This window comes from Sinocyclocheilus rhinocerous, unplaced genomic scaffold (assembly GCF_001515625.1).
Source record: "Sinocyclocheilus rhinocerous isolate Xijiao unplaced genomic scaffold, SAMN03320098_v1.1 scaffold147, whole genome shotgun sequence".
Classification (NCBI taxonomy): Eukaryota; Metazoa; Chordata; class Actinopteri; order Cypriniformes; family Cyprinidae; genus Sinocyclocheilus; species Sinocyclocheilus rhinocerous.
The window spans coordinates 583,707-611,621 of NW_015651498.1; the positions used below are offsets into that span (position 1 = coordinate 583,707).

The 27,915-nt window shown below is 35.7% G+C and overlaps 1 protein-coding gene across 1 annotated transcript in view; it reads right to left on the reverse strand.

Annotated features, from left to right (window-relative positions):
• The window catches only part of LOC107712944 (multiple epidermal growth factor-like domains protein 6), an 88,682-nt gene that overhangs the window by 18,329 nt on the left and 42,438 nt on the right, over positions 1–27,915 (reverse strand). Inside the window, exons 5-14 of the mRNA XM_016518344.1 lie at positions 17,908–18,030; positions 10,757–10,879; positions 7,571–7,696; positions 5,232–5,354; positions 4,923–5,045; positions 3,737–3,874; positions 3,527–3,649; positions 3,311–3,433; positions 1,498–1,662; positions 1,238–1,369 (exon numbers count right to left, since the gene is read on the reverse strand). Of these exons, the coding sequence (XP_016373830.1) occupies positions 1,238–1,369; positions 1,498–1,662; positions 3,311–3,433; positions 3,527–3,649; positions 3,737–3,874; positions 4,923–5,045; positions 5,232–5,354; positions 7,571–7,696; positions 10,757–10,879; positions 17,908–18,030 (1,299 nt within the window). The remainder of the gene's footprint in view (positions 1–1,237; positions 1,370–1,497; positions 1,663–3,310; positions 3,434–3,526; positions 3,650–3,736; positions 3,875–4,922; positions 5,046–5,231; positions 5,355–7,570; positions 7,697–10,756; positions 10,880–17,907; positions 18,031–27,915) is intronic.

The window sequence follows — 27,915 nt, forward strand, 5'->3', positions numbered from 1 at the left end:
GTAAATTGAGATATAGCTTACACTTCAAAAGGCAACGTTTCAATTGATTAAATATGAGCGCTGCAAGTTTCAAAGTCAGGTGCTGTGCTGCTTTGTTTACTGCGGTTACCGAGAAACGGCTATATTCTTGGCAAAAAGCGCCACCTGCTGGCAGAGAATGAATTAGCATTTTTCAATAAGCCCTTCTGCTCAATGTTTAGACCAAAGCCAAAAACGACCTTTATTTTTACGCAGAAAACACACAGTTGTAAATGTTAACTGGTGGATCGACAAAAAGATAATGAATTATAAAACTCTAAAGATACAGCCTACACTAAGATATATTTATGTTACTAAATGAATATAATAGTTTGATAATAATTGTTTAAATTAATATAAAATAATATAATAATATAATATAATAATTGTTACTTTTGACTCCGCCCCCCCTCCCCCTTTCCCATATTTTGGTACACAAATGTTGACAGGTATGTAACACACAATTGCAACTATATACACAATTCTGACTTTATTACTTTCAATTCTGAGGAAAAAAGTCAGAATTGTGTTATAAAACTCGCAATTACCTTTATTTTTTATTCAGTTGCGGAAACGGGCTTTCATACTGTATTGTATTACATTACATTTTATGTTTAAAACTACGGATCTTTGATCATAAATCAAAGCATTTAAATATCATCTTACTAAAATTAAGACTATTAAATATTATTGAGAGATATAGAGTGACAACTGATATTCATATGCATTTTATGTAAGTATTCATTTACAACAATCTATCAGAATTTCATCTTACTTTTTGACCATATAAATAGTAACATCTGCACCAAATTGCATAATTCGCTCATTTTCAGCCTCTGAATAGTATGAGATCCATATTCGCATTACATGTATATCATATTATATAATTCATAAAAGCCTGATGTATCAAATAAGATACTCAACAAAAACACATATGCAAAGATCAGATTTTGTTTAAAGGTTCAACAAATTGTTCCACTTCAAAAAATTTGTTTTTTCTGACTAATATTTCATATGTCAGGCTTTACATCTTATCAAATGTCTCTGGTTTTATAGAGCATGATTTGTCATTATACCAAACAACAAAAAAATCTTTCTCCACCTGTGAAATCATTTTTCGGTTGACGCAATCAAACCTGAGTTTTCCGTTTCATATGAATGTATTGTATATCCCTGATCCGGCTGAGTACTCGGTTGTGGCTCTTTCAGAGAAACTCACTCTCATTGCACACGAGTCCCGTCCATCCGTCAGGACAGTCGCAGCCGTTTCTGTGTTTGTTACACACTCCTCCATTAGCGCAGTCCTCACACGACAGACTGCAGTCGAAGCCGAACGAATCATTCAAACATACTGCACAGAGCAGATGAGACAAGAGCTACTTTGCATCAGGGCTCTTACAGTTAACTAAAACCATAAAACAAACCTTTTTGATAACTGAAATAACGTCGCAGAACAGAATGACAGAATGTGTTTCTTACTGAATTTCTCAGTTATGGTGCTCTCAGCGCGCAGTTCTCCTGTGTCGTCCTCGTAGTCGTCGTATCGCTCCAGGATCTGCTCATAGTCCTGCAGGATGGTGAGCGGAGCTTGAGGTCTGTCCACCGTCTGACCACTGCTCAACGCCTCCACCGACTCCTGCAGCACTGACACACACAGTTGCTTTCATTAAGCCTCACGCTTGCTTCAAATGTACTATATGGAGCACATACGTTTTTCGGTCTGGTTCTCATGAGAGCACCTGAAGATTCGGTTTGGTGCTCACACTGCACATAGTGTTGACCCTACTATAAAAAATAAAATAAGTAACAGTAATAATAATAATAGTATTATTGCACTTTATTTAGTAATAATAATAAAGTGTGATAATACTATTATATTTTTAAATAAAAAAGAGTATTAAATAAAAATACAATGATTTTATAGTACACTTTAAAAATGCAATGCTAATATATAATATTTTATTAAATAAAAATACAATTATTTTATAGTACACTTTAAAAATGCAATGCTAATATATAATATTTTACTTTTTTAATTTGTATATGATTTTTCAACATTTTCAAACCTAAAATCAGCAAGCTTTTATTTTGGTGGGTTGTCGGCAAGTAAGTCTATGCACTGCCAGTTTTAGCGCTGCAGAGTGAAGCGTGCCAGTGAATGAAATGCCAGTTTTGTGTATTTGCTATGAAACCGACAGCGTATAGCCTAGATTTATGCTTTCATTTCAAATGGATTTGTATACATTATTACAGTTAGTCGATCTAAAACGCTGACTGTGCATTAAGAGCTGTCAACCGTGTCGGTTCGCACATGAGCACTTATGTGCACCACTGTCAATAATGTTACATTACATAAACTATACTTGAATATCTGCAATTTGGGTGAAAAATCTTCCGTTTTTGATGATCGTCCATTTAATATCTTGAGAACTCTTAACAAATAGAATCATGTTATCCATTTTAAAATACTTTTCATATGTCAAGGAATAGAGATTTGATCGTGGCCTTCTGATCAAGTCTCTGCAAAATGCTGTTAACATGATGAAATGACCTTGATTAAACTAAATTAGGCTTTTACATTACATCACTTCACCACAATGAGTCAGTTAACAATTCAGAAAGTCTTTGTTAGAAGTCTAATTTGAAATAAATCAGGAGAAAAGTAATTAAAAACAAGTACAAATAGATGTATTAATAAAATATATTAATATATTATATAATATATATTTTAAAACTAGAATGATTGTTTTTGAAGCCTTTCTTAAAAATCATTCTTGCGTGTAGAATATTTCCTTTATTTGATCTATTAATATAATATAATATAAAAATCATCTTAAAATATATTTTAAAACCAGAATGATTGTGTATATTTAAATTTATATTTTAAAATATATATTTTAAAAACAGAACAATTGTTTTTGAAGCACTTTAAAATCATTTTAGCGAACAGAATATTTCCCTTGTTTTGCTCTAATAATATAATATAATATAATATAATATAATATAATATAATATAATATAATTTTAAATAATATTTATAATAAATATTATTTAATATTTATTTTAACAATTGCTTTTGAAGCACTTCTTTAAAATCATTCTAGCGGACAGAATATTTCCGTTATTTGATGAATTTCTCATATACAGTAAAAGTTGGTTTTATTGCATGCATTATTTGTATTGTATGTATTAAATGTATTATTTGTTTTAAAGGAGCTCATAATTCATTTATTGTTCTGTATTAAAAATGATTATGAAAAGAAAACAGGTTCATGACAGGCTGAAGACTCACATATACATGAGTGTCTGTCTTCATCGAGACGATACCCGCGTCTGCAGGAGCACTGGAAGGATCCGGCGCTGTTCTGACACGTGTGATCACATCCTCCGTTTGCAGCCAAACACTCATCTATATCTGTAAGCACACGCATTTCTGGATCTAGATGCCTAAATCACTGAAAATCACTGCAAATGCTTTTTTTTCTCTCTCTCACTTTGAGTGTCATACCGTCACAGCTGCATCCATCAGCGTTCAGTCGATATCCGGCTGTACAGTAACACTCGTAACCTCCAGGATAGTTTGTGCAGTCGTGCTCACAACACGAGCTGCCGTCTACACACTCGTTTATATCTAACAGATGAAAACACACACCTTGACGTCACTCGGATACTGTGCTTGTGCAGCAAAACAGGAAATGGTCACGTTCGTTTCCTTTACCGATGCAGGTCTTGTGGTCGTCGTCCAGCTGGTATCCTTGGTTACAGCTGCACACGGGTCCATTGGTTGAATGTTCGCAGTGATGAGAACAACCGCCGTTATTATGATCACAGCTGTTTACAATCTCCATCTCGATACCTGAGAGTGGAAAACAGCACATTGAAAAGGAATGGAAATTAATTTCATCAGTGGAAACGGTTGGTACTGCGCCCAAATATCCACCAGATATCTGGAACGCAACTTTAGATGTATGCCCTTGATTTTCTTGCAGTTTTGAAAAATGTAAATTGAATATAATTTTTTTAAAATAGTATTTATGTGCATATTTCATAATAATAAAATTTTACTTATTCAACTTTTTTAAATTTGACTTTTTTTCACTTCGGCAATAATCTGCCATGTTTCTTCTTCAAAAAAGATACCAAACTTACGTCTGTGCTCCAATTCATTCAAGATTTACAACAGTTTAAGATGGAAATTAAATTTTCAGGTCTATACTCAAAGAGTGGTTAACAGTTAATAAATGGATCATTGCATAAAAACTTTTGCATAAATATAATATAGTACCATAAAATCCACTAAAAAACAAAATGTTAAACAAAAAAATCTTTATCGAACTTTGTGTGTGTGTGTGTATGTATATATAGATAGATAATATTATTTTTATAATAGTTTGAAATGTAATAATTCGATATAATTTAATATTGCTAAAAATGTGTTATTCTTTCTATTCTATGTGCATTTTATTTTTTCTATTTTCTATATTCATCTGTATGTGTGTATACGTATATAGAGTTAAAAAAGCATTTAATAACCACAGGACATTTTCATATATACATATATTTCACACCCATTGTATTCTATTCTATTGTGTTACATTCTATATTATTCTATTCAATGTGCAATAAATTACACCCTGCATGATTCTATCCACATATTTATTCATATACTGATGTATTTTATACTATTCTATTCATTAGTGTATACATACACACACACAAACACACACACGTGTGTGCATATTATATTTGCATAATATATGCACATTATTTATTTGTTTACACTCTGAAAGAAAGTAACAAACAAAAAACTAATTATTTAATGGGCTTTTTCTTGTTTTTGCTACATATGTGAGACATGTTGCATGGAATCTGATGGGGTCGGTCCAGACTCAGATCATACTCACGATAGCACTGCTTGCCATTAACACCCAACTCATAGGCGGCGGGACACACACACATGAAAGATCCCATAGTGTTACGACAACCGTGAGCGCAGTCCGCCTGGCCCGTCTGACACTCATCAATGTCTGACACAAAGAAAAAACACAGACACAAACACACAAACACTTACACTACACTTCAAAGATCATTTGAGTATGAAGACATGATGACCAGTGCAACAGTAATGTCATATCAGGTTTCTATTCTATAAGCATCTGACACAAACGCTACAATCTACACTAAATATAGGTCACAATCCAGGTACATTTTACCTTCACAGGTCTTGTCATCTTCAGCCAGCTGATAACCTGGACGACATCCACAGCGGGCCTGATCTCCATCCTTGCGGCACTCCTGAGAACAACCGCCGTTTCGCTCCGCACACGGATTCAACACTGATGACAGAACAACAGACTGTGTCACAGCTTTACTATTAATGCCATTATTAGGTTGTTGGGTGAACCCCACCCTCACCCCCCCAAACCCCAAACAGGCACATTTTCTCCACCATTCTCCTTGCTGTAACAGTAAGATCATGTGAAATGTATTTTAAATTGCATTTTAATTTGCAAGTATCTATTAAACTGCCATTAATGGCAATTTAAAATAAAATAAACAAAAAAATTAAAACTATACAAAAACAATAATATTACTATTTTAATGAGAATTTGAGAAGAAAATGTGACTTATTTCCCAGGAAAAATGTTTGAATGCAAAAACAAACAAATAAATAAATAAATATCATTATCCTTCATTGGTACAAAAAATAGGCATAATTTCCTTTATGTAATACATACATTAAAATGTTTTTTTTTTCATGTCTAGTATGCACTGCAATGCAATTTGCATTCAGAAACTTTTCTTTTCAAATTGTCATAAAATCGTAATACAATGTTTCCCACACATACCTTTTTAATGATGATTTGCCTTTTATTTGAAAAATAATGGAATGTAAAGAAGAAACACTGGTCATAAAAATAGATGTAATTTTACTATCATCACTATTATTACTATTATTATTAGGGGTGAAATGTGACCTGGACATGTTTTTGTGAGATTTATCATCTTGTTACACTCATTTCCCATCCTCCTCATCCAGCTGCTCCTCTCACATACTCAGTGTGTTCAACTTGTTTCTGTCCGTCCAACAGCTGCAGTGAAACGATCTGTCTGCAGCCAACAATTACACTTTTACAGAAACAGAATGGCAGAAATTATTCTGCAATCATGATCCTTCATCAGAGCGAGACACGTCTGTGTTCAACTCCAGATGACCTCAGAGACCAGACACAAAGACATGTCCCTGCTGAAGTCACCGGTTTGTGATATTGTGTCATCAAGTGAATCAAAGGGCAACTTCATCACAAAGACCAAAATCATATTTCCACTAAATCTCCTTGAGCAGTTCTTGTGATTTTTTGGGAACTTCAAAGGATGAAATTATTTGGCTTGAAATACATTCGAACAATAAGACATTAAAAAGAATGTTTTATATTACTTGTACAGTTAAAATTATCTGTCATTAGGACACTTATCAGCATATTCAATCATCTGAGAATTGAAATTTTCATGCATTATGTGTCAATGATGTTTAATAAATGCTTCAACCTTACAAAAAACAGCTCCACTATGACCTGTTAATCAGAGCAAACACATTCATATCTGTGTGTGGAGATCATTACAGTCAAGCTTTATCTTTATTCATTGCTAATGAATGCAATTGAAACTATTAAAACAAACAAAAACATCATTTATTTTCCTTCATATTGATATAAACCTGTTTGACTATGCTGAATGTCAAAAGGACAAAAAAGCAGCACAGATGCTTCATAAAAGTACTACATATGATTTCAAGTCAAGTTCATATAATAACTTTGCTTAACTACTGTTTATATAAATATATATATAACATATATATGACAAAAACATATACATATATTTATATATATATATATATATATATATATATACTGTATATATATATGACAAAAATGTGTGTGTGTGTGTGTGTGTGTGTGTGTATATATATATATATTAAATATATATAAAATTTACTATTTATTAATTAATAAATTGATTATTATTATTATTATTATTATGGGGTGCAATGTGACCTGGGCATGTTTTTGTGAGATTATTTATCATATGTGCACACTGTTAAACAAACTTGTAATGCAATTTTGACCACCTTTATGGTGTTTTGTCCATTTAGGAGCTTTAAAGCCCTTATGTTTGTTATGTGTAAAGAAAAGCATGAAAATTTGCCTAACATCTCTGTTTGTTCCACAGAAAAAAAAATAAAAGAATGTTTTGAACATGACAAATAAATGCTTTTTAAAGGAATACACATTATATTCTTTAAAGAACATTTATTTGCTGGTATTAAGTGGAAGAGGCTCCATAATAACAAAATAGATAAACTACACACGTCTCATTTGCTTGTAACACATTCAGCCTGTCTCCACCTGTGCTTTGCATTTTAGTTTCGCTTAAGTCAACAAGTGCTGTAAAACTGTGATGGTAAATATGTCGTCAAGCTCATGCTACCATCAGACATCTGTAATGCTCATGGGAAAGTCCTGCAGTTGAACATCAGTGTGGTCAGACTCACATTTGCAGTGTTTCCCGTCCGCGTCGAGTCTGTAATCGGGTCGACAGCGGCACTGGAAATGACCCGCTGTCTGCTGGACACAGAAATGCTCACAGCCGCCGTTCCCAACGCTGCAGGAGTGGATGGCTAAACACATGCAGACAGACAGACAGACTGGTGGAGAAGCTTTGAGAAGACAACACTAAGCTGTTATTGTTCAATTTAAAGATCAAACCAGTCATAATAAAGGAAAGACTCTTCGTTAAGTGTTTGACTCTAGCAGTTCCTGAGTTCAAATGACTCCTGCTGCAGGAACATCAATGACTCAACCAACCAAAACATGAACGAAGGAACGCATTGAAAATCACTTCAAACGTCTCAATTATAAATCAATCTCTATAAGCACACATACAGCAGACAGATTCATGCCAGAAACGCAATTTGTTCTGTAATTGTACTCTCCGCTTCCTTCTTCTGCCCTTTGTGTGTTTGATTAACTGTCCGTCATTCTCTCTTTCTCTCACTTTTTACCTTAAGAGGAGGATTACACTGTACAATACATTACGTCAGTTAAATCAAAATTATTTTCAGATGGTAACATACAAATGAACCTGTTTTATTAAAGTCAATTACATTATGAATAGATAGATAAAACAATGGATGGATGGATGGATAGAATGACAGAATAATGATAAAACAATGGGTGGATGATGGATGGATGGATAGAACAATAGAATGATGGATGGATGGATAGATAGAACAACATAATGATGGATGATGGATGGATGAATGGAATGATAGAATGATGATGGATGGATGGATGGATTGATGGATGGGCAAATGATGGATAGAACGATAGAATGATGATGGATGGATGGATGGATGGTGTGATAGAATGATAGAATGATGATAGAACAATGGATGGATTAATAAGGAATGGATGATAGATGGATGGATAGAATGCTAGAATGATGATGGATGGACAAATGATGGATACAATGATAGAATGATGGATGGAATGATAGAATGATAGAATGATGATAGAACAATGGATGGATGATGGATGGATGATAGATGGATGGATAGAATGGTAGAATGATGGATGGATGGATGGATGGATATGCAAATGATGGATAGAATGATAGATGGATGGATGGATGGATGGATGGTATGATGATAAAACAATGGATGGATGATGGGTGGATGATAGATGGATGGACAGAATGGTAGAATGATTGATGGATGGGCAAATGATGGATAGAACGGTGGAATGATGGATGGATGGAATGATAGAATGATGATAGAACAATGGATGGATGATGGGTGGATGATATATGGATGGATAGAACGGCAGAACAATGGATGGATGGATGGATATGCAAATGATGGATAGAATGATAGATTGATGGATGGATGGATTGATGGAATGATGATAAAACAATGGATGGATGATGGGTGGATGATAGATGGATGGACAGAACAGTAGAATGATGGATGGATGGATGGATGGGCAAATGATAGATAGAACGATAGAATGATAAATGGATGGATGGATGGATGAATGGATAGAATGATGATGAAACAATGAATGGATGATGGGTGGATGATAGATGGATGGACAGAACGGTAGAATGATGGATGGATGGATGGATGCAATGGTGATAGAACAATGGATGGATGATGGGTGGATAAAATGATAGATATATTTTGCTCTTATAAATATAGGTTAGAAAGGGGAAATTTCTTGTTTATGTCTGAATCAAACGCAATCCCAACTTTTGCCGAAACACAGTAATTCAGTCTTAATGGTCCTAAAAACAGGCTTCATTTCCTTTGAGTTAGTGATGTGTCATTCGTGAACGAGCCGGCTCTAAGAGCCGATTCTTTGTAGCGAACGAGAAGAACCGACTTCCGTCGGCGAGAGCCAAATCTTCAGCCGGAGCCTTCTATTTTAGGCTAATTTAGCAATTGTGAATGGTTTGTGTGTTGGTAACCAAATTTTTTTTTATTTAGTGTTTTCATAAATGCCTTATTTTTATGCATTTTTTCGTTACAAAAAAATTAAAAATACACATGCAGCTAATCACATGGGAGGACAGACTAGGATCATACTATTCTGTGAAAGAGACATTCAGTGTTGTATGATAAACATGACTCAATATAACAGTGCGACTACAGTAAAAAAACTTTTACTGTTCTAAAAACACAGATTTGTAGCCATTATTGGAATTGAAAAGGTTAGAATAAACCCGAAACACGTGATCGTTGTCATTCGGTGAATCTGGCCAATCGTGAAACAGCGGTGTCGTCATCAGGGCTCCTGCAGTCGCTCTGGAGAAACTGCGGCGGCTGAGTCAACCGGCTGCTCTCGAATCGCTCTCGCGGTACTTTGATGCTACACATGACAGTCACGTGGCGTCGGCGCCGTCTCAAGTCGGACAAAATTTCTAACCGGCATGCACTGCTTCAAGTCAGAATTTGATCGATCTGCACAGCGCTGCGTAAAGTCGAATGCACCTAAGCTCTGAAGATAGCAAGTGTAGTGGTATAGGCCAGGTACACAGAGCAACAAGAGAGACGGGGGAGCCGGATGCAAGCGTTAAGGTTGGAAGACACTGCATTGTTGCAACATCGGTCTCCTCAGAGAGAGTATTCTCAAAAACAGGACAAATAATCAAAGAGAGGAGAGATCGCATCAGCACATCCAAGTTGAAGCATCTGATATTTCTGAATGCCAACCTGCACTAAAGACTAAGTGTCTTAATGTTAAGACTTTTGCCTTTATTTGTTTGTTGTCTGTAGTTGCTGTGGTTCTGTGTTCAACTGTTCAATTAAAGTTTTATTAAAATGTTAAATAATAGTATCTGTGTATTTTATTTTTTTTGTAACGAAAAAAACTGCATAAAAATAAGGCTTTTATGAAAACAATGAATAAAAAATTGCTTACCAACACACAAACCATTCACAATTGCTAAATTGGGCTAAAATAAAAGGCTCAGAGTGATACTAAATAAAGAGCCAGTTGGGAGCCTTAAGAGCCGGCTCTTCTAAGGGAGCCGAGCCAAAAGAGCCGAATCTTTGAAAAGAGCCGAACTTCCCATCACTACTTTCAGCCAGATATACCAATTTTATATCCTGTGATTTTGGGGTGTAACATGAGCCTGGGCAGGTTTGGTTAGGTTTGGTTTGGCTGCGTGTGTGTTTTACCGATGCATGTGCGCCTGTCCACGTGCAGTCGAGATCCAGCGTTACACTGGCAGTGATACGAACCCCTGGTGTTCACACACTTGTGCTGGCAGCCACCGTTATGCACCTGGCATTCGTCAATATCTGCGGAAGAACATATTAACACACAATTTAATACTGTGTTATGAAACATTCAACAGATTCAGGTAAGGCCTGGTATTAGTACGTCTTTAATTCACCTCTAATTTCTGCACACTAAATCAGTTGGTCCAAATTCAAATCTGCTGGCCTGGGAAAAACGTCGGACACCAGGAGTAAATAAATAACAAACTCCTTATGTACAAACTCAAGCAGTGAGATTACAAATAAACAAAGTGAAGTGGTCATTTGTTTCACATCAAGATAAAGAACAAATCACAAAAAAGAGAAAACAAGTACATTCACGGTTCATTGAAATGTTGTAGGTTCTCAAACAGTTTTGTGGCTTTTGAAGCAACATTGCCCACTGAGATCAGAGCTAATAGAGTCACGGCCTGTTGAGAAAGACACTGTTACTGCTCTGAGATCAGCTTTCAGACAGACATGCTTCATTGGCACAGCTGCTATCCCCAAACTAAAATGTCTTTCCCACGTCGCTTGACTTCATGAATGTAAACTCACAAAAAATGCAAGGGAAACTGGAAAAGTATCAGATGGTCATTTTATATATGTATGTATGTATATACTAGGGATGCCACAATTCTCAATATAATATTGAACCGATATCCACGGTTCAATACGCACTTGTGACTTCTCATTACACTGCCCTTGTAATGAGAAGCGTTTCTAAACCAGGGGTGTATTCCAGAAAGCAAGGTTAACTTACCGTCACTTACACCATGAACTCTCGGCTGATTAACCCAAACCTTGTTTACTTGAGGTATGCTGGATTGTATATATTCATAATTATTATGAAAATACCTGAGATGGCTTGAAGAACACAGATAACCTACACATTGTCGGAGTCGAGTGTTTATTGTCTTCATGTTTCATAATTTAAAGCGTTTCTTCTTTTTACTCAGCTACAGCGAGAGCTGGATCAGAGTCCTGCACATGCACGGGTACCCGCGGGTGAACCGCTAATATTTGATGTAACAGGTGGAATAATATTTATGTGTCGTGCTTGTGTTCACGTTCTGTCTGAAGACCGTTAAAGGCTTCTCATTACAGCGCAATTTGCAGCACTGAGCATTATATTACAGCAGCTGTAGCGATTACATTAAAAGGAGCACTTTTTGCTCACTTTCTGTATTTAATGTATTCACAATAATAATAAACGTTTAAGCCTTCTTTTAATCTAGGCCTTTTAGACCTCTAAACATCTTGTATAGCATGGCCCTGTGATGTAATTTACAGTATGCACAATTTTTTCAAAACAGATTGCTTACATGAGTTATACAATAGTTTTATATTGTTTACACGATACACACTTTCACTCAGAAATTGCTATTAAATTTCACAAATATTTACAAAAAAAACAGCAAGTAACAGATTGAAAATATGAAATTTTGAAGTAGACAAACTAAAATAGTATACTTTCTTGTAAAACATACGCCATTAATCTTTATTGTTTTTACAACTTCGAAAAATTGTTTTTTTTACAGTGTTGTTGGACTTGGTGTAAATTCATCTGTTCACATCATTGCCACCTATATGTAAATATACTATTATTTGAATATAAATATCTTTCAAGTAAACAAATATTTATAATTTCTCAAGATGCAAGCAACATTTACTTTAACATGCATCTTGAGAAATTACAGTTTCAAAGAAGCTTCCCAACACTGTAAGTCACAGCTCAGAAATAAATGTTTCTGCCACATTTTTGCTGCTTGATTCAGAGTAAACTAACATGAAACGCACAGGCAGTCGACTCTTGTTGATTTGACTGCTCCTGCGGGTGTCCTCTCCTGCTAAGAGGGAAAAAATCCTAAAAATCACTCAGTTACGACTGTCTAGATCCATACGATCCCACAGCAGGTCTCTTTAGCCTTACGCTGCTTTCTCTCCAAACAAAACCTGCAAGACGCCGCCAACGCAAGCGCCACTGACTCCAAAACGAACACATGAGCTTTGTGTTCGAGCGACCTTTGACCTATAATATACTAATGACCAGCTTTGTGTTTCTGTCACCTCATGACACATGACACCTCAGGAGACGTTTTCATTGGCCGGTTTTACATTGATAGCTGTAATTCTGTAATAGGAGCCAAATGGAATATACAATTTTCCTTTACAAAGATTCATGTGCGAGTTTGATCAAATCATGCTCGGACAAAACATCTTTAGTTGAAGTTTGACTAAAGAAGTTATTTAAATCTGGTAACAATCTTTTTATATACTTCACCAGCTGAGCTCAATTTTGAGTCTATGAAAGTATCCATGGCACTAAAGGATAGCTGGCATTAAACAGTACATAAAGTCGACCGGTAATGGGAACCAGCTGAGTGTTTACCTATCGTGGAATCTTAATTACTGACTGAGATGCCAGGAGGCCTCAATAATCACAGGCTTCCTGCAAAGTAGGGCTGTGCAATATATCGAAATTATCGAAATATCGCGAATGTACATATCGCAATATACATATCGCTACGGCTATCTGCTAAATTATTTATTGAAATTATTATTTTACTAAAATAAGAGGGATCGTACAAATGATTTAGCACTGTCTGGAATAAGATATTTTACATAAAAGATGTTTGCATATAGTCCACAAGACAAAATAAGAGCTGAATTTATAAAAAATGACCCCCTTCAAAAGTTTAGATACGCTTGATTCTTAATACCTTTTTTATAATATTATTACTATTTTATATTATAGTGTTTTTTATCTATTATTATTGTATCATTTTTGAACCCTTCCTAGCAGTGACTATGATTTGAAGATCTATCTTTTTACGATGACGACAACTGAGGGACTCAAACTATTGCAAAAGGTTCGAACATTTACTGATGCATTAAGAGCTGGGGATAAAGACTTCCTGAATCTGAAGACCACGATAAACTGTATGTATTTTGTCTTCTTTCTTTTTTTGTTTTTGAAACAATTCAATTCCAATGCTAAGAACATCAAACAAACCTCGAACTGAATTGACTTCTTGAACAGTCTTTTGATTTTTAATTTCCCACTGATGTGGCATCTTTCAGCAAATCACCGCAGATTCTGGTTATAATAGCCTGGAAAGCACATGCGAAAACACAGTCGCCAAAACACAATATTCACCAATTTGACTGATTACTGCAGCCTTCTGAACTCCAAAATCTGGTTTGGCGTTTCAAAGGTTAGTTCTGGTTCATCCGTCACTGGAATCAGAATGACCCACACGCTTTAGTAATACTTCAACTATGCATGCTGATTCTGAGCCACTGATTCATGCCTGTGCCAGCATAGTGTCTCCAGCCAGGAAAGCTGGCAGACCCGAGCTGACTTTCCATCTACACTGCTGTTTGGTTGGGGTTTTAATTAAATTACAAAGTTACATTTCCCCTCATCGGTGGGGAATTTGGTTTGGCTTCTATTGAACACTCTGGAACGCTAAACAGTGTTTATAGATGTAGCTCGAGGCGAGCGGCACGCTGAGTCAGCGGAGGAAGTTCCTGACTGTGTTCTGCACTGCCTCGAAAACACTGATGACAGACGACCTTATACTGTTAACAAGATGTTTTAGACATTCTAATCATGGAAATCATATCTGATGCTTGCTAATCATTTTACTAATTGAAAGATCAAAACATCTTACAGACTTGGAGGTGGGCTGCGGCAAGAACCCCCCACATTTTCTTCAGAATTTATATGTATTTAAATTTTTTTTTAAATTAATTTAATTTGTATTTGAATTTCATAAGAGACAAAGGTAATAAGCATACAGTGTTGGGTGTAATGCATTATTAAGTAACTAATTACTGTAATTTAATTACTTTTCCCTTGAAAATTTTTTCTGTAATATAATTACAGTTACTTCTGATGTAACTCCATTAAATATAAAACTATAAAACAATTCTATATAAAGCAATAGTGGATTTAACATCAAATTTTAATATCTAATGTTTAAAAGTATGTTTTTATTGAAACCTTCTCAAATACTTTGGTCAGTTCAAGAAAAATGTATGCAATTTGATATTATTTATTTGAAAGAATTAAAAGAGCAGTTTCATGTCTATCCTTGTATTGTTCAACTGGTCGAGGTTAATATGGAACATTGAAAGTAATTAGTAACAAGTAATGCAATACTTTTTAGAGAGAATAATCAGTACAGTAATCTAATTACACTGTTGAAAATGTAATTAGTAGCTAGTAATTGATTAAGAGTTTTTTAGAGTAACTTACCCAACACTGTTATATATATTTAGTTTTGGATAACTAAAAAGAAAACTATTAAAAACTGTTTTCATTAATTGAAATAAAACTGAAATCAAATGTAATTATTAGAAAATAAATGAAGATATAATTATTAGAAAATGTAATATAATATAAAACAATGTAATATAATATAAAACAATGTAACATAATATAATATAATATAAAACAATATAATATAATATAATATAATATAATATAATATAATATAATATAATATAATCAGCTAAGCCAAAAATTTTTATACTATTATATATAAGAAATGTATAAATTAATAGATTTAAATATTACAATTATTTCTAGACTAATATATGGAACAACTATTCCATTATATTTCTTAACAATACAGAAACTATTACAAGACGCTAATGCAGGACAGCTCAGGTGGAAGTCCTCAGTTTAAATGGACCAATAAATGTTCTCACCTGGTCTCTGGTATCCCATAGTGAATCGGTGGTATCCATGGAAACAGTGTAGCCTATGGCAGTGTCCCAAATGATGCCAATAGCCAGAATAATAGGCCAGATCAACTGCATGAAAATTAAGTCCAATACACACGAGACAAAACATGAACCAGCCTGTCATGATTTACCAGATACTGAATCATAAATATCTGACGTGTCTATGATTGTAAAAGCAGCAAATGTCAAATGAAAGTTCAAGCAGTCTGAGAGAGACGGACTGAAACAGCAGGTTTTATTCCCTCCCTGCCCTGACTCACTCTCTCCTCCTTTCATGTCTGCATCTCATGTACTTCACAACACTTATGCATGAATGCAATCAAAATGTAAATTTTGAGTGGAATTAATTCTGCTGTTCTAATTTTGTCTACCATGAAGTCATGTAAAAGGATTATTATTGTATGGCTCTCTAGACTACTTGATTCTGAATAGATAACTGCTGTATTCAGTTGTCCAATATTTTTCTGATAATCCTGTTCCTTTACATAATTAAAATTGGTCAATTATCTAATGATTTTATCACAAAATATGACAATTTGTTGCCATATATACATGTGCATGAAACCAAACCACCACAGCCTGTATATTCTGGCATTCAAATACATATAAAATATGTGAAGCAGGATTTGGTTTAATATGAAAGAGTTACAAGAGCTAAACCATCTGTAGGATGAATACAAATATCTGAAACATCAGAAAGATGAATAAATCTCACAGAGGCATGTCTCAGATCTATCTATCTATCTATCTATCTATCTATCTATCTATATATCTATCTATCATCTATCTATCTATCTATCTATCTATCTAAGTCACAAGTTAAAGTCATAACATCTGTTCTCATGCGCTAATGACAGTAACAGTGATAACTGCCATCTAATTTGTTCAGTTCAGTTGTTCCTCTACATGTACTATCTGTTAAAATGCTGAATAAGAACACTTAAAGGGGTCATCGGATGCCCATTTTCCACAAGTTGATATGATTCTTTAGGGTCTTAATGAAAAGTCTAAAACATACTTTGGTTAAAATTTCTCAATGGTAGTGTAAAACACTCTTTTTACCCTGTCAAAATCAGCTCTGTTTTCAGCATGCCGTTCTAGTCTGTGTTGCTTTAAATGCTAATAAGCTCTGCTGACCCCGCCCCTCTCTTCCGTGGGGCGATGAGCAGACTGTAAACTTCAGCCGCGAAACTTGCTAACTAACACATATTAGGAAAGGCGATTTGCAAAGATTCATAAAAAAACCCTTATACTCACTTCTTCTGTATATGAAGCTGGATCACAATGATTCGCGCGAACTTAAATGCATTTAGGCAGATCAGGGATCGGCGCATTCCTTTCAAAAACGAAAGTAACGTTAATCCTCTGCGTCTTCAGCGGCTCAGATATCGGGAGTAAATGATGACTGCTATATTCATTATTACATCCAACAACAGAACACCTCAATCGCTTAATCGGAGACATTCTTGTCTTCCCCTGCACCGGAGTCGACATAATGGCGGACAGCTCTCAGCTCACTCAGGGCGGGTCTTAAGGTAAGACGGACTTGTCAATCAACTATCGGGGGAGGGGCCTGTGCAGAACTACGTCATTCTGACAGGAATCTCAGAACAGCCTGATTTGAGAAAGGGTATTTTAAAATAGGGATTTAAAAAAAAACACTGGGTGGATTTTTATCATTATAGGGTGGATGTGTACACACACTTCCAACACACATTTATGTTCAAACAACAACAAAAGTGAATTTAGCATCCGATGACCCCTTTAAGCAAATGCAATCAGCAACTGGTGTTATTTTGTACAGTTGTCCTGAACATGGGGAAAATATCGATCATGCCAAAGCATCTCTGCTGAAAACCAGACAACCCACAGTTAAAAAAAATTTGCTGGCAAATCTGACATTTCAGGCTTCCAGAAAAAGATTCCAGTTTCTTTGATTGCCATCTAAGGCATCTCCTGGAAACCAAATTCTGGTTGATAAATGAAGGTTTGCAATGCTACCAGTTGTTGAGGATGTCTGTATTTTGCAAATCTGTCTCTGCAAACGTTTTGCTAAATACAGGTAGGTTGATTATTATGCATCTAGATTCTGTTCTAGATTTCTGCATTAAGTGACATTCTGTTCCACTTCTCCAAGTAGGAAGTTGTAAATTCTGACTTTCCTAGCTGAATGGAACAAACAGGAAATAGAACCCACATGCAATGAGTTTGACTGGCATTTTGGTGAGAGCGCCATCTTTGCTGACAGTATCTGTCTGATGAAAAAGCATGAATTGCAGAGAAACAGAGAGAGACAGAGAGCAGATGGGACTCACCCTGGCAGGTCTTGCCATCCTCTCTGAGCTCCTGACCTGCGGGACACTTGCAGTAGAAGCTGCCGATGGTGTTACAGCACAGAGCTTCACACCCTCCATTAGTCTCTTCACACTCGTTTACATCTGACAGCGAGAGAGAACAAACACATTACAGTCTGAACTACAGATGCAACAGTTTGGACAATCTTTTCCAAATGTTTACAATTTGGAGACACGTGAACATATTCAAACAGACCAATTATGAAACTTCACCCCTATATGCATGAGGGTGCATTATGAACAACTGACAGGATTGTGTGCTAAACTAAACATCACTGTTACTATTGCTAAAAGTATATATTTATATACGTTTTAAAATAAAATACAAATAACATTTCAGGTTTATTATTAATGTTTTTTTGTATGTAGAGACAGACTCCAAAAAGACTCACAAACTCGTTGCATAGGTCATCTGAGGTTTCAACAAGTGGGTATTGGTGGAAATTCATTGCCATACTAAAACATATTATACTTTTTCCATCTTTCTGTCTTAAAAATGTCCCAACATAGTCATTATAAAAAGAGGTTGTGCCCATGACAGTCTGCTGCCAATGAATAAATCATATGTGTAATGAAAGACACATTTAGCTGTTCTTCACTTTAACAGGATTTGACAATAATGTTTTTTTGATTATTTAGTTGAAGCTACTGAAATCTGGACCGCCAGTTGAGTTTCATGGGAAAGTGCTCATATGAAAACTGTCACCTTGGCCGTCTGTCAGTTTCCATATCTTTTTACTCTATGAGCACATTGTTGCATGTACGGTCAGAGGGTTTGGTGCATTCTGGGTATGAGAAAGTACAAGCACACATGTGTATATTACCTGTAGAAATAGTAAAAGCATTATGCTTTTCCAATTGTATTCAAAGATTCTCCTTAAAGGCATAGTTCACCGAAAAATTAACTCAGGTGATCCAAAATGTAGGTGACTTTTTTTCTTCGGTAGGACAGTAAAGACGATTTTTGGCTGAAACCGTGGTCCTCGGTGATTCATAAAATGCAAGTCAGCGGCTTTCCGTTTTTGAGAATTAAAAAAAGCATATCAAGGAGCACAAAATTAATACCTGTGGCTCCTGACGATATATTGAAGTCTTATGAAGCGAATCGATCGGTCTGTGCAAGAAACTGAATATTATTTACAACATTATTACCTGTAATCTGCATGATACTCAATCAAAACTCACTTTCGGTGACAGTCACTCCCACTCAAAATGAGCCAAAATACCAGCGTATATGATCCTATGATGAACTCATTCAGCGCTCCAGTTCCTCCAACAGTCACTGAACTGAGAAAACAGTTCGACCAAAGACCGATAATCCCGTGATCTGCACATGCATGAACCGAGCATTTTAATGAAGTTTTTATGGTCTCTCACTGTTTATGTAAAAAGGTGAGCTGATGAAGACAAGTTTATTCACTTTATATGCTTTAGACATGTAAAACATCCATGTTTCACATCATTATTGGGTGCATAAATAATGTAATTACGTATACATTATGTTATTGTGTGATTACGTAAATGAACTAGTGAATTGAACCAGTTTATAGAAACGAACTGCCCGAAAGAACCAGTTCGCGAAAAAGAATCGAATTTCCCTGTTTGCCAGAGTCTCTGGATTACATGTTGTAAATAATGTTCAGTTTCTTGCACAGACCGATCGTTTCGCTTCATAAGACCTCAATATATCATCAGGAGCCACAAGTATTAATTTTGTGCTCCTTGATATGCTTTTTTTATTCTCAAAAACGGGCAGCTGCTGACTTGCATTTTAAGAATCACAAACCACGGTTTCAGCTAAAAATCTTCTTTACTATTGTACTGAAGAAAAAAAATCATCTACATCTTGAATGGCCTGAGGGTGAGTAAATTAAGAACAAATTTTCATTTCTGGGTGAACTATCCCTTAAAGACAATTTCAAGGAAGTCCAGAACCTCATTCGTTACAAAAAGGAGCATTAAGTGTTTTCTTCCCATGTCCAACAAAACCACTTCTTTTTTTCCAGTGGACACAAATCATCTAAATGGGATGGAGAGGGACGTTTTGGCATTTGATTGGCCTCAAACCACTTTAAGTTAATCAGAAAAAAATGAAATAGCTGGAAAATTGTGTCCTTCAACAGGCCAACCAACCTCACAGCGAGAGGCTTCGCCATTCATTCAGGTTTCAATGCAGATGTTTAACCATCCTCCCCATTACACCCCATATATCCAGCTCTCACACTCAAACACATGGAGATGTTTATGAGAAAATCGTTTTGTCGGTTTCCCAAAACATTATTTCAATAAAATCCTCGCCACAACAAATTGGCCCCTGAAGAGCCGAGCGATGTGTGCTGGAGGAGGAAATAAACATAATGAATCAGTGAGTGGAGCTGCGGCCGGAGGAGATCACACCATTACAACTCATTAGTCAAATTCATTAATTATTCATTCATTTTAATGTAAAATTTAGTATTGAACATTAACTAATAAATACAGCAGAAGTATTGTTCATTGTTCATGTTCATGTTAATTATTGCATGAACTAATGGCTAATGTCTACAACCATATTATAAAGTGTTACCGACGTTTAATCATCACTAAATAGATTAAAAGTACCAAAGAAGGATATTTGGTGAAGGATGACAACAAAGAATATGAGATGGATACAATTTATCCAATAAAATGTTGGAAAATGGGTGATGCTTCCTTCACTCCTGCAAATTAGATGACACTGTCAATATGTTAAAACAATCTATGTCTTCCATTATATTCAGCCACAATGAAAATAAAATGATCGACAGGTGAGTAATTCATAATGTCAGCCTGCACATACAATCATCTATATCCAGACTGAAACATCAACAAGGAAATGGAGATGAACCACATTCTTTCAGTAAGAGGTCACGACCCCTTTCATGACCCGAGGCCGACCTGCTGGTCAAGGACTTGAAAGAGACACCCTGCGGGAATGGCAGCGTTTTCTTCAGTCAGGGGTCCTGCTTTAGGCCACACATCTGCACGGAGACGGAGACATGGGGTTTGGAGGAGGGTGTACAAACATAGCTCATTTAATAACCGACACAGTATTCATCTCACTATCATCACCTCATAATCATTTGATCAACCAACGGGTATTGGGTAAAATGGCAGTGGGTGGAGTCACACAGACCAAAACAAAAACACACATTCCGACATGGAATGCACATTTCAAAGAAAAACAACTGGCTGTAGCATTGTTTTTTGGTTAAACAAGTATGTGAACTTAACATGTTTCCTAAATATCTGCAAACATATGGCATTTTTATGCTTTACTAAACTCAAAACATCTGATCTTACCTTTTAACATTCTTATACAATTGGGCTCAGATGAGAAGACATCTCATCGGGGCCAATAACCTCATCTGTAATGGCTATTTTGACTGTGAAGGATTTTTTTTCTTCCCTTTTACGAAGGACTATTGCTGCCCTAATGGAAATGTAAGTAAAACTATTCCAAAATCGTATTGTCCGAACCTCCACTGGGAATGAAATATAGATCTTAGATATATACAGAGTTCTGGCATGAAACTCTAGATGGCGCAGTCCGATAGGTCTAACTCAATCTGACCTATGACACCATTATCACATGGCACAGCTGATTGGTTCTAGTGATTCATGTATGCTATATGGGGGTTATTCATATGTGTTTTATGTGCAGCAGCAGTATTTCTTACATGCTTACAGCAGCATGTTGTGGATGTATTGGCAGTAGCAAGTCTCGGTACTTCTCTTGTAACAGCAGCAGCATAGCAGATCTATTCCGCCAAGACCAAATACATTAACATTGTCATGTACATTAACATGCCAAACCCTCAGAGAGTTGTCATGACAGAACTATATTTCGCCTGTCTATAGAAATAGACTGGACCTTTTGGGCCTTTAATTGAATTCCTCTGATATATAAGGTACTTACTGAAGGTACAGTAGCAAAAAACAGCTTAATTTAAAGACTGAGAGAGGGTTAAAATGCTTATAAAAACCAAATTACATGACATTTTTAGTTATACTATTAATAAAGTGGTTTTACATATACATAATATTTATTATACATTTTTTATAAAACCTTATTAAATTGCATTTTAACTATAAGTTGTGAATTCTCAAATTCTGTATTTTCATTGCATTACATTTAAATGCATGTTAAATGCATCTTGTGATTTACGCTTTTTTTTTTTTTTTTGAATGTATTTTAATCAATTTCATTTTGCTTCCTTTTTCCCCATTCATTTTTTTTTTACCATTTTTTTAGTAATAATTTTCTTAAATTACTTCAAAATTAAATTTCATTTTTTTATTACATATCTTCTTTAATTACTTTTATGATGTAAAATTACCACCATATATGTGAAACGTACTATAAGTAAACTTGCCTTATAATATGTGAAGCAGCCATTAAATGGGTAATTCTTGTAGCACATTCACAACAATGACCTTGAGCTATAGAAGAAAAATGTGGCTCGCCTGCTGTCAGTGGTGTAAGTTTACCCCCAAAATATTCTGTAACAAGTAAACATGCTCATTCTGTTAAAATCAGTTCTCCAGAATCTGAAAGCAAACCGTTGTTATTGTGAGAGACACAGTTTCATCCTTCTGTTCTTCTGGAGCATAACTTTCAGACGCAGTTTGTGTTGAGACAATGTGATGTTTAAATTTAGTTTCCGGTTTTGCACAAAATGTGCTTTGTCAGGAGGTTATGAAAGAAAACTGGCCAGGAATTTGATGTTGGATGATGTTCAGACACGATTCCTTTGTGTTACAACAGATTTGTTTCACCAACAGAGTCATTCTGTCAAAAGAACAATACATCATAAAGCTATGCATGACATCACAAACAGAACCAACCACAAACAAAGAACCAGCTGATCTTTTAATTCATTTTCGTCTATTCAAACTCACCACTCTAACTCGAACAACATGCCAAGCTGAAATTTAAAGGAATAGTTCACCCAAAAATGAAAATTTGCTGAAATGTAAATGTACCAAGATGTAGATGAGTTTGTTTCTTCATCAGATTTGGAGAAATGCAGCATTGCATCACTTGCTCAGCAACGGATCCTCTGCAGTGAATGGGTGCCGTCAGAATGAGAGTCCAAACAGCTGATAAAAACATCACAATAATCCACAAGTAATCCACACCACTCCAGTCCATCAGTTAATGTCTTGTGAAGCGAAAAGCTACATTTGTAAAAAACAAATCCATCAAGACGTTTTTAACTTTAAACTGTCTACACATGTACGCAAGCGTTAATTTCTGGCCAAAAAAAGACTCCATAATACATAATAATGCTTCATCCATTGAAAAAGTCCATTCCCTGTTGTCTCTCACATCAAAATCCACTGACATATTTGTTTAGAACTGTTTTAGACTGTTTTCTCTTGTAAATGGTGCTTGATATGTGCAGATTTCTCTCCTGATTCAGATGAGACTTTTTCACGGGAGAAAACAATATTATGGATAGAGGACTCACAACAAAGTTAAAAACATCTTAATGATGGATTTGTTTCTTACAAACACACAGCTTTTGGCTTCACAGGACATTAACTGATGGACTGGAGTGGTGTGGATTACTTGTGGATTATTGTGATGTTTTTATCAGCTGTTTGGACTCTCATTCTGACGGCACCCATTCACTGCAGAGGATCCATTGCTGAGTCAATTTCCATTTTTGAACTATTCCTTTAACAGATTTCTGCTTCACATCTCCTTTAGGTGTTCTACAGAAGAAAACAAAGTCAAACAATGAGTTTTAATTTTTTGGATGAACTATTTCTTTAAACATTTGCAACCTCTGCAGGAAAAGAATTCACAGGGAATGTTTCTGGTTCTGTAAGTTATACATCTATAATCCCAAACACACACAGATGTGCAGATATGCACACATAACAAACACACACACACATAAAACATGATATATGTTTTTCAGTCCGTAACATCCACCGCTTGAGAAAATCTGTTCAACTTCTGGTCGGTGCCTTGCCACATGTTCAGATCTATGTGAATCAAATGCACACAAACCACCTGTCAGAACCGTCACATCTATGCAAAAACTACATTATTTCTCCTCTATCCATGTCTTTATACTTATACACTGTTTCTAAAGAATGAATAGCAACAGAAAAACAATCAAACACATGTATTTTTGACCACCAGCAATCGCTCAGACCCTTTTATGCCAATAAAAGTGCCAATGCCAATGCCAATCAAACTGTGCAACTCTGAGAGATTTGTGTGTGTTTGCATTCCAGACGTGCATTGTGTGGCTTCCTCTCCTGAAGTCAATGTGTTTCTGTGCAGACGGGGGTCCGTATCGAAGTTTGGCACAGCTGTTGGATCGTACAGGTCAGACAGAGCCAAAGAAAACCGTCCTGATAGCATCACCAGGGTCACCAGGGTCACCAAGAGCACAGAGATACAGCCGTCCAGCACATAAATACACTCATCAGAGAAGCCAAAGGCATGAAGCATCTGGCTCCAAATCATGTTATTATCTTATCTGAAGCAGCAGGACAGTTTTCCATTGTTTAATATTGTAAATAATTGAACAATAATTCAGCAATAAAAAGCTCTGCAGTATGAATTTTTTTTATTCTTACTGAAGAAACTGAGGAAAATTTCTTCATATTTTATATTTTTAGTGTATTTAATTTTCATTTTGTATTGCTCTAAATAATTTTTTTAACATTAAGTTTAATTTTCAATTATTTATTTATTTATTTTTATATATATATTTTTTTTATTGTATTTATTTTTTATTTTTTTCACACAAAAATTTCAACATTGATAATAATCAGAAATGTCTCTTGAGCAGCAAATCAGCATATTAGAATGATTTCTGAAGGATCATGTGACACTGAAGACTGGAGTAATGATACTGAAAATTCAGTTTTGAATTACAGGAATAAATTACATTTGAAAATATATTCACACAGAAAACTGTCATTTTAAATTGTAATAATATTTGACAATATTACTGTTTTTACTGTATTTCTGATCAAATAAATGCAGCCGTTGCCAGCATAAGTTACTTTTGAACAGTAGTGTATATATTATTTGTGCATATACTATTGTTATCTATATATATATATTATATCAAATGCATTGAGGCAAAAGAGCCAAGTTTTTATAATCTCACAATTTCCTCTTAAGCCAAAGCAACCATACATCCAATCGCTTAGTAAAGTAATATCACCTGTCTCCTCAAAAAAAACCACATGATTTAAGAAATCATTCATGTCTGGAACATAAATAGTGCAGAAAAATTTAAGATTAGGAGTTTACTCAAATCACTAACCCTGAGAATGAGCGACAGTAAGACTGATACTCGCCTTCATAAAGACTAGTGATCTCTGTCTGTGCAATAATCATTACCTGATTCAGCAACAAACAGCTCCGACTTCCTGATTTATTTCTTACACTGACAAACTGATGGACAAACAAAAAGCTAAGACGAAGAAAATGTGCCTCATCCATCATTATTGTCACTGTAGCTACTGTGCACTGGAGATACACACTGCCCCCTGCTGCCTACGTAGTGCACTTAAAAGAAGCCTGCAGATAAAGAGGGTCACAGCCAACAGACGGACACATTTGAAATACTGCAGCCACATAAAATCCATAATCAACCACATCTGTTCACATTCACCAATGCATTTCTATAACCCATCTACATCTTCAGATGGATCGTTTTAAATAAAGAAAGTCAAAATGGTATAAACGCTTCATGTAACTGATCTGTACAGTCCGAAAGCACATTTAAAACCATGCAAAGAATTTCTAACACTTTGTCACGTGAATTATGGGACGATATTCAGCTGTGTTCTTCACCAGATTGCAAAGACGACCCTCTCGTACACCAGTTGCACGCTCCCTGTGCATGCATTGCTTTTGATTACGCTCCTTCTGATAACAACGACAAAACATATTCATGACATTCAGATATCAAAGCATAACTTTCCATTCTAAACTAATAACAGATCCTCCAGCGCAGGCCGCAGCGATTAGTCAAAGCAGCGAGCGAATAAACTAGAGCATCTCGCATAAAACTCAACTCCTGCTGTGAATCTATATCACAGACTTTGAATCATTTGTGTTTATGCTCAAACATCTGCAGCTGCTCTGCTCACTTTTAAATCAATGCATGTGGGAGAGTAAATGAAACTATTTTCATTCATTATTTGTGGTACAAATTTGTGGTTTCTGATCTCACTAGGCCAGAAACAAACTCTACACATGTATGCAAGCGTGAATGTGCATATTGTACATAATTAATACATAATTAATAATATTTTTGCATTATGGCTAGCTACTTGAATAATGCAACATTTAATTTAATGGCACAGATAAGAGTGCATGTTAAGTACTGTGTGTACAACCAGATGCACACTTGCAAAGCATTGGCCAAGTAGTCATGTCTGTGCAGATGCATAAAGGTTATTTACGGTTTTAATGTGACCACATCAGTACACACACACAAACACACACAGACACGTCTGACATCAGATGGGCAGCTGTGTATGTAGAACCCACAATCATCTACTTCATGATGCTTTAATTAAAAGCATTTTTCAGCAGTTCTGGCGTAAAATGAAATGTTCCACAGAAAGGAAACATACATACATACATACATACATGCATAAAATTGAACAAAAAAAAAATAAAATAAAAGTAAAAAAATTTTTTTTTTAATAAAAGTAAATAAAAAGTAAACCAATAAAAAAGAATTCATAAATAAAAAGTATAATAAATAAATAATATATATAAATAAAGAAAAAAATAAAACAATAAATAAATAAATGATGAATGAATGAATGAATGAAAATATATATGCCTGTGAGTGTCTCCTCAGAAGAGATCTCAACAATTTCTCAAACTGTGCGCATATTTGCCACAGTACCAAAGTCTGCAAACAGAAGTCAGAGATCTCAGTATGAACTCGTGTCTCATTCATTATTTCTCATCAAACTCTTCCAGGAGTGAACGATCTGAGCTGCTCTCCACATTCATTTCACAGCTCTAAACTCTTACTGTATGTAAACAATCGTCTCGTTTGTGTCTATTTTTGTTTCTCCAAAGGAATTTTCAGAGAAACATCTCAGACAAAGATTCCAGCACAATATCTAATTCCAATATTAAATATTTACCATCCTGCCTTCGGTAAAGAAACTTGGCAGAGCATCTCCAATGTCTGTACATACAAAGGATGACAGATTATACAAATACTATCTCTGAGCGATTATTCTATAAACTCATCACAAAATCAAAACCTTTCCAGAGAATGTCTCACGACGCAGTTCAGCTAGACAAAAACCATTCAAATTCCTCACATATCTGTCTTTTAGAACACCTGTGTTTTGTTTTTACACAATTCTTCTTCCCAAGGCGTGTGTTGACAAGACGGAGAATCAAGCAACTCCAGAGCGCTGACTGCGAGTTTTGCTGAAAACCATATGAATGTTGGACACATTTGTGTAACAGATCGGCCAGGCTCCGCCACCACCCAATCACAACGATCCCTCTCACCTGAGTTCTGAGCACCTGCACCTGTCACCAATCAAGCACCTCATTACCAGCCTGCATAAAAGCACACACCTCAGACACCCTCACTGTCCGGTCTCGTTTACACGTAGAGGACTCAATGACTTTGCTACTACTTCCATTTGAATACTTCCTGCATTACTTACCTCCTGTGTTCCTCCTAGTGTCTCCTCGTCTCCAAGTGTCTCCTGTATCTCCTAGTTCCCGGATCGCTGAGGTGTGTGCTTCCCCCGTATCCCTTCCAGCCTCCATCAAGCCAAAGACTCGGATTACTCCACTCTCCATATCCTTTGCACTCTCTCACGGACCTTTCCCTCACCATCACTTCCTCCGGACCCGACACCAGTACTCACTGTGACCTAATAAACGATTTGTATATAAACTAACCTGTTGTGTCAGACCTCTTCCGT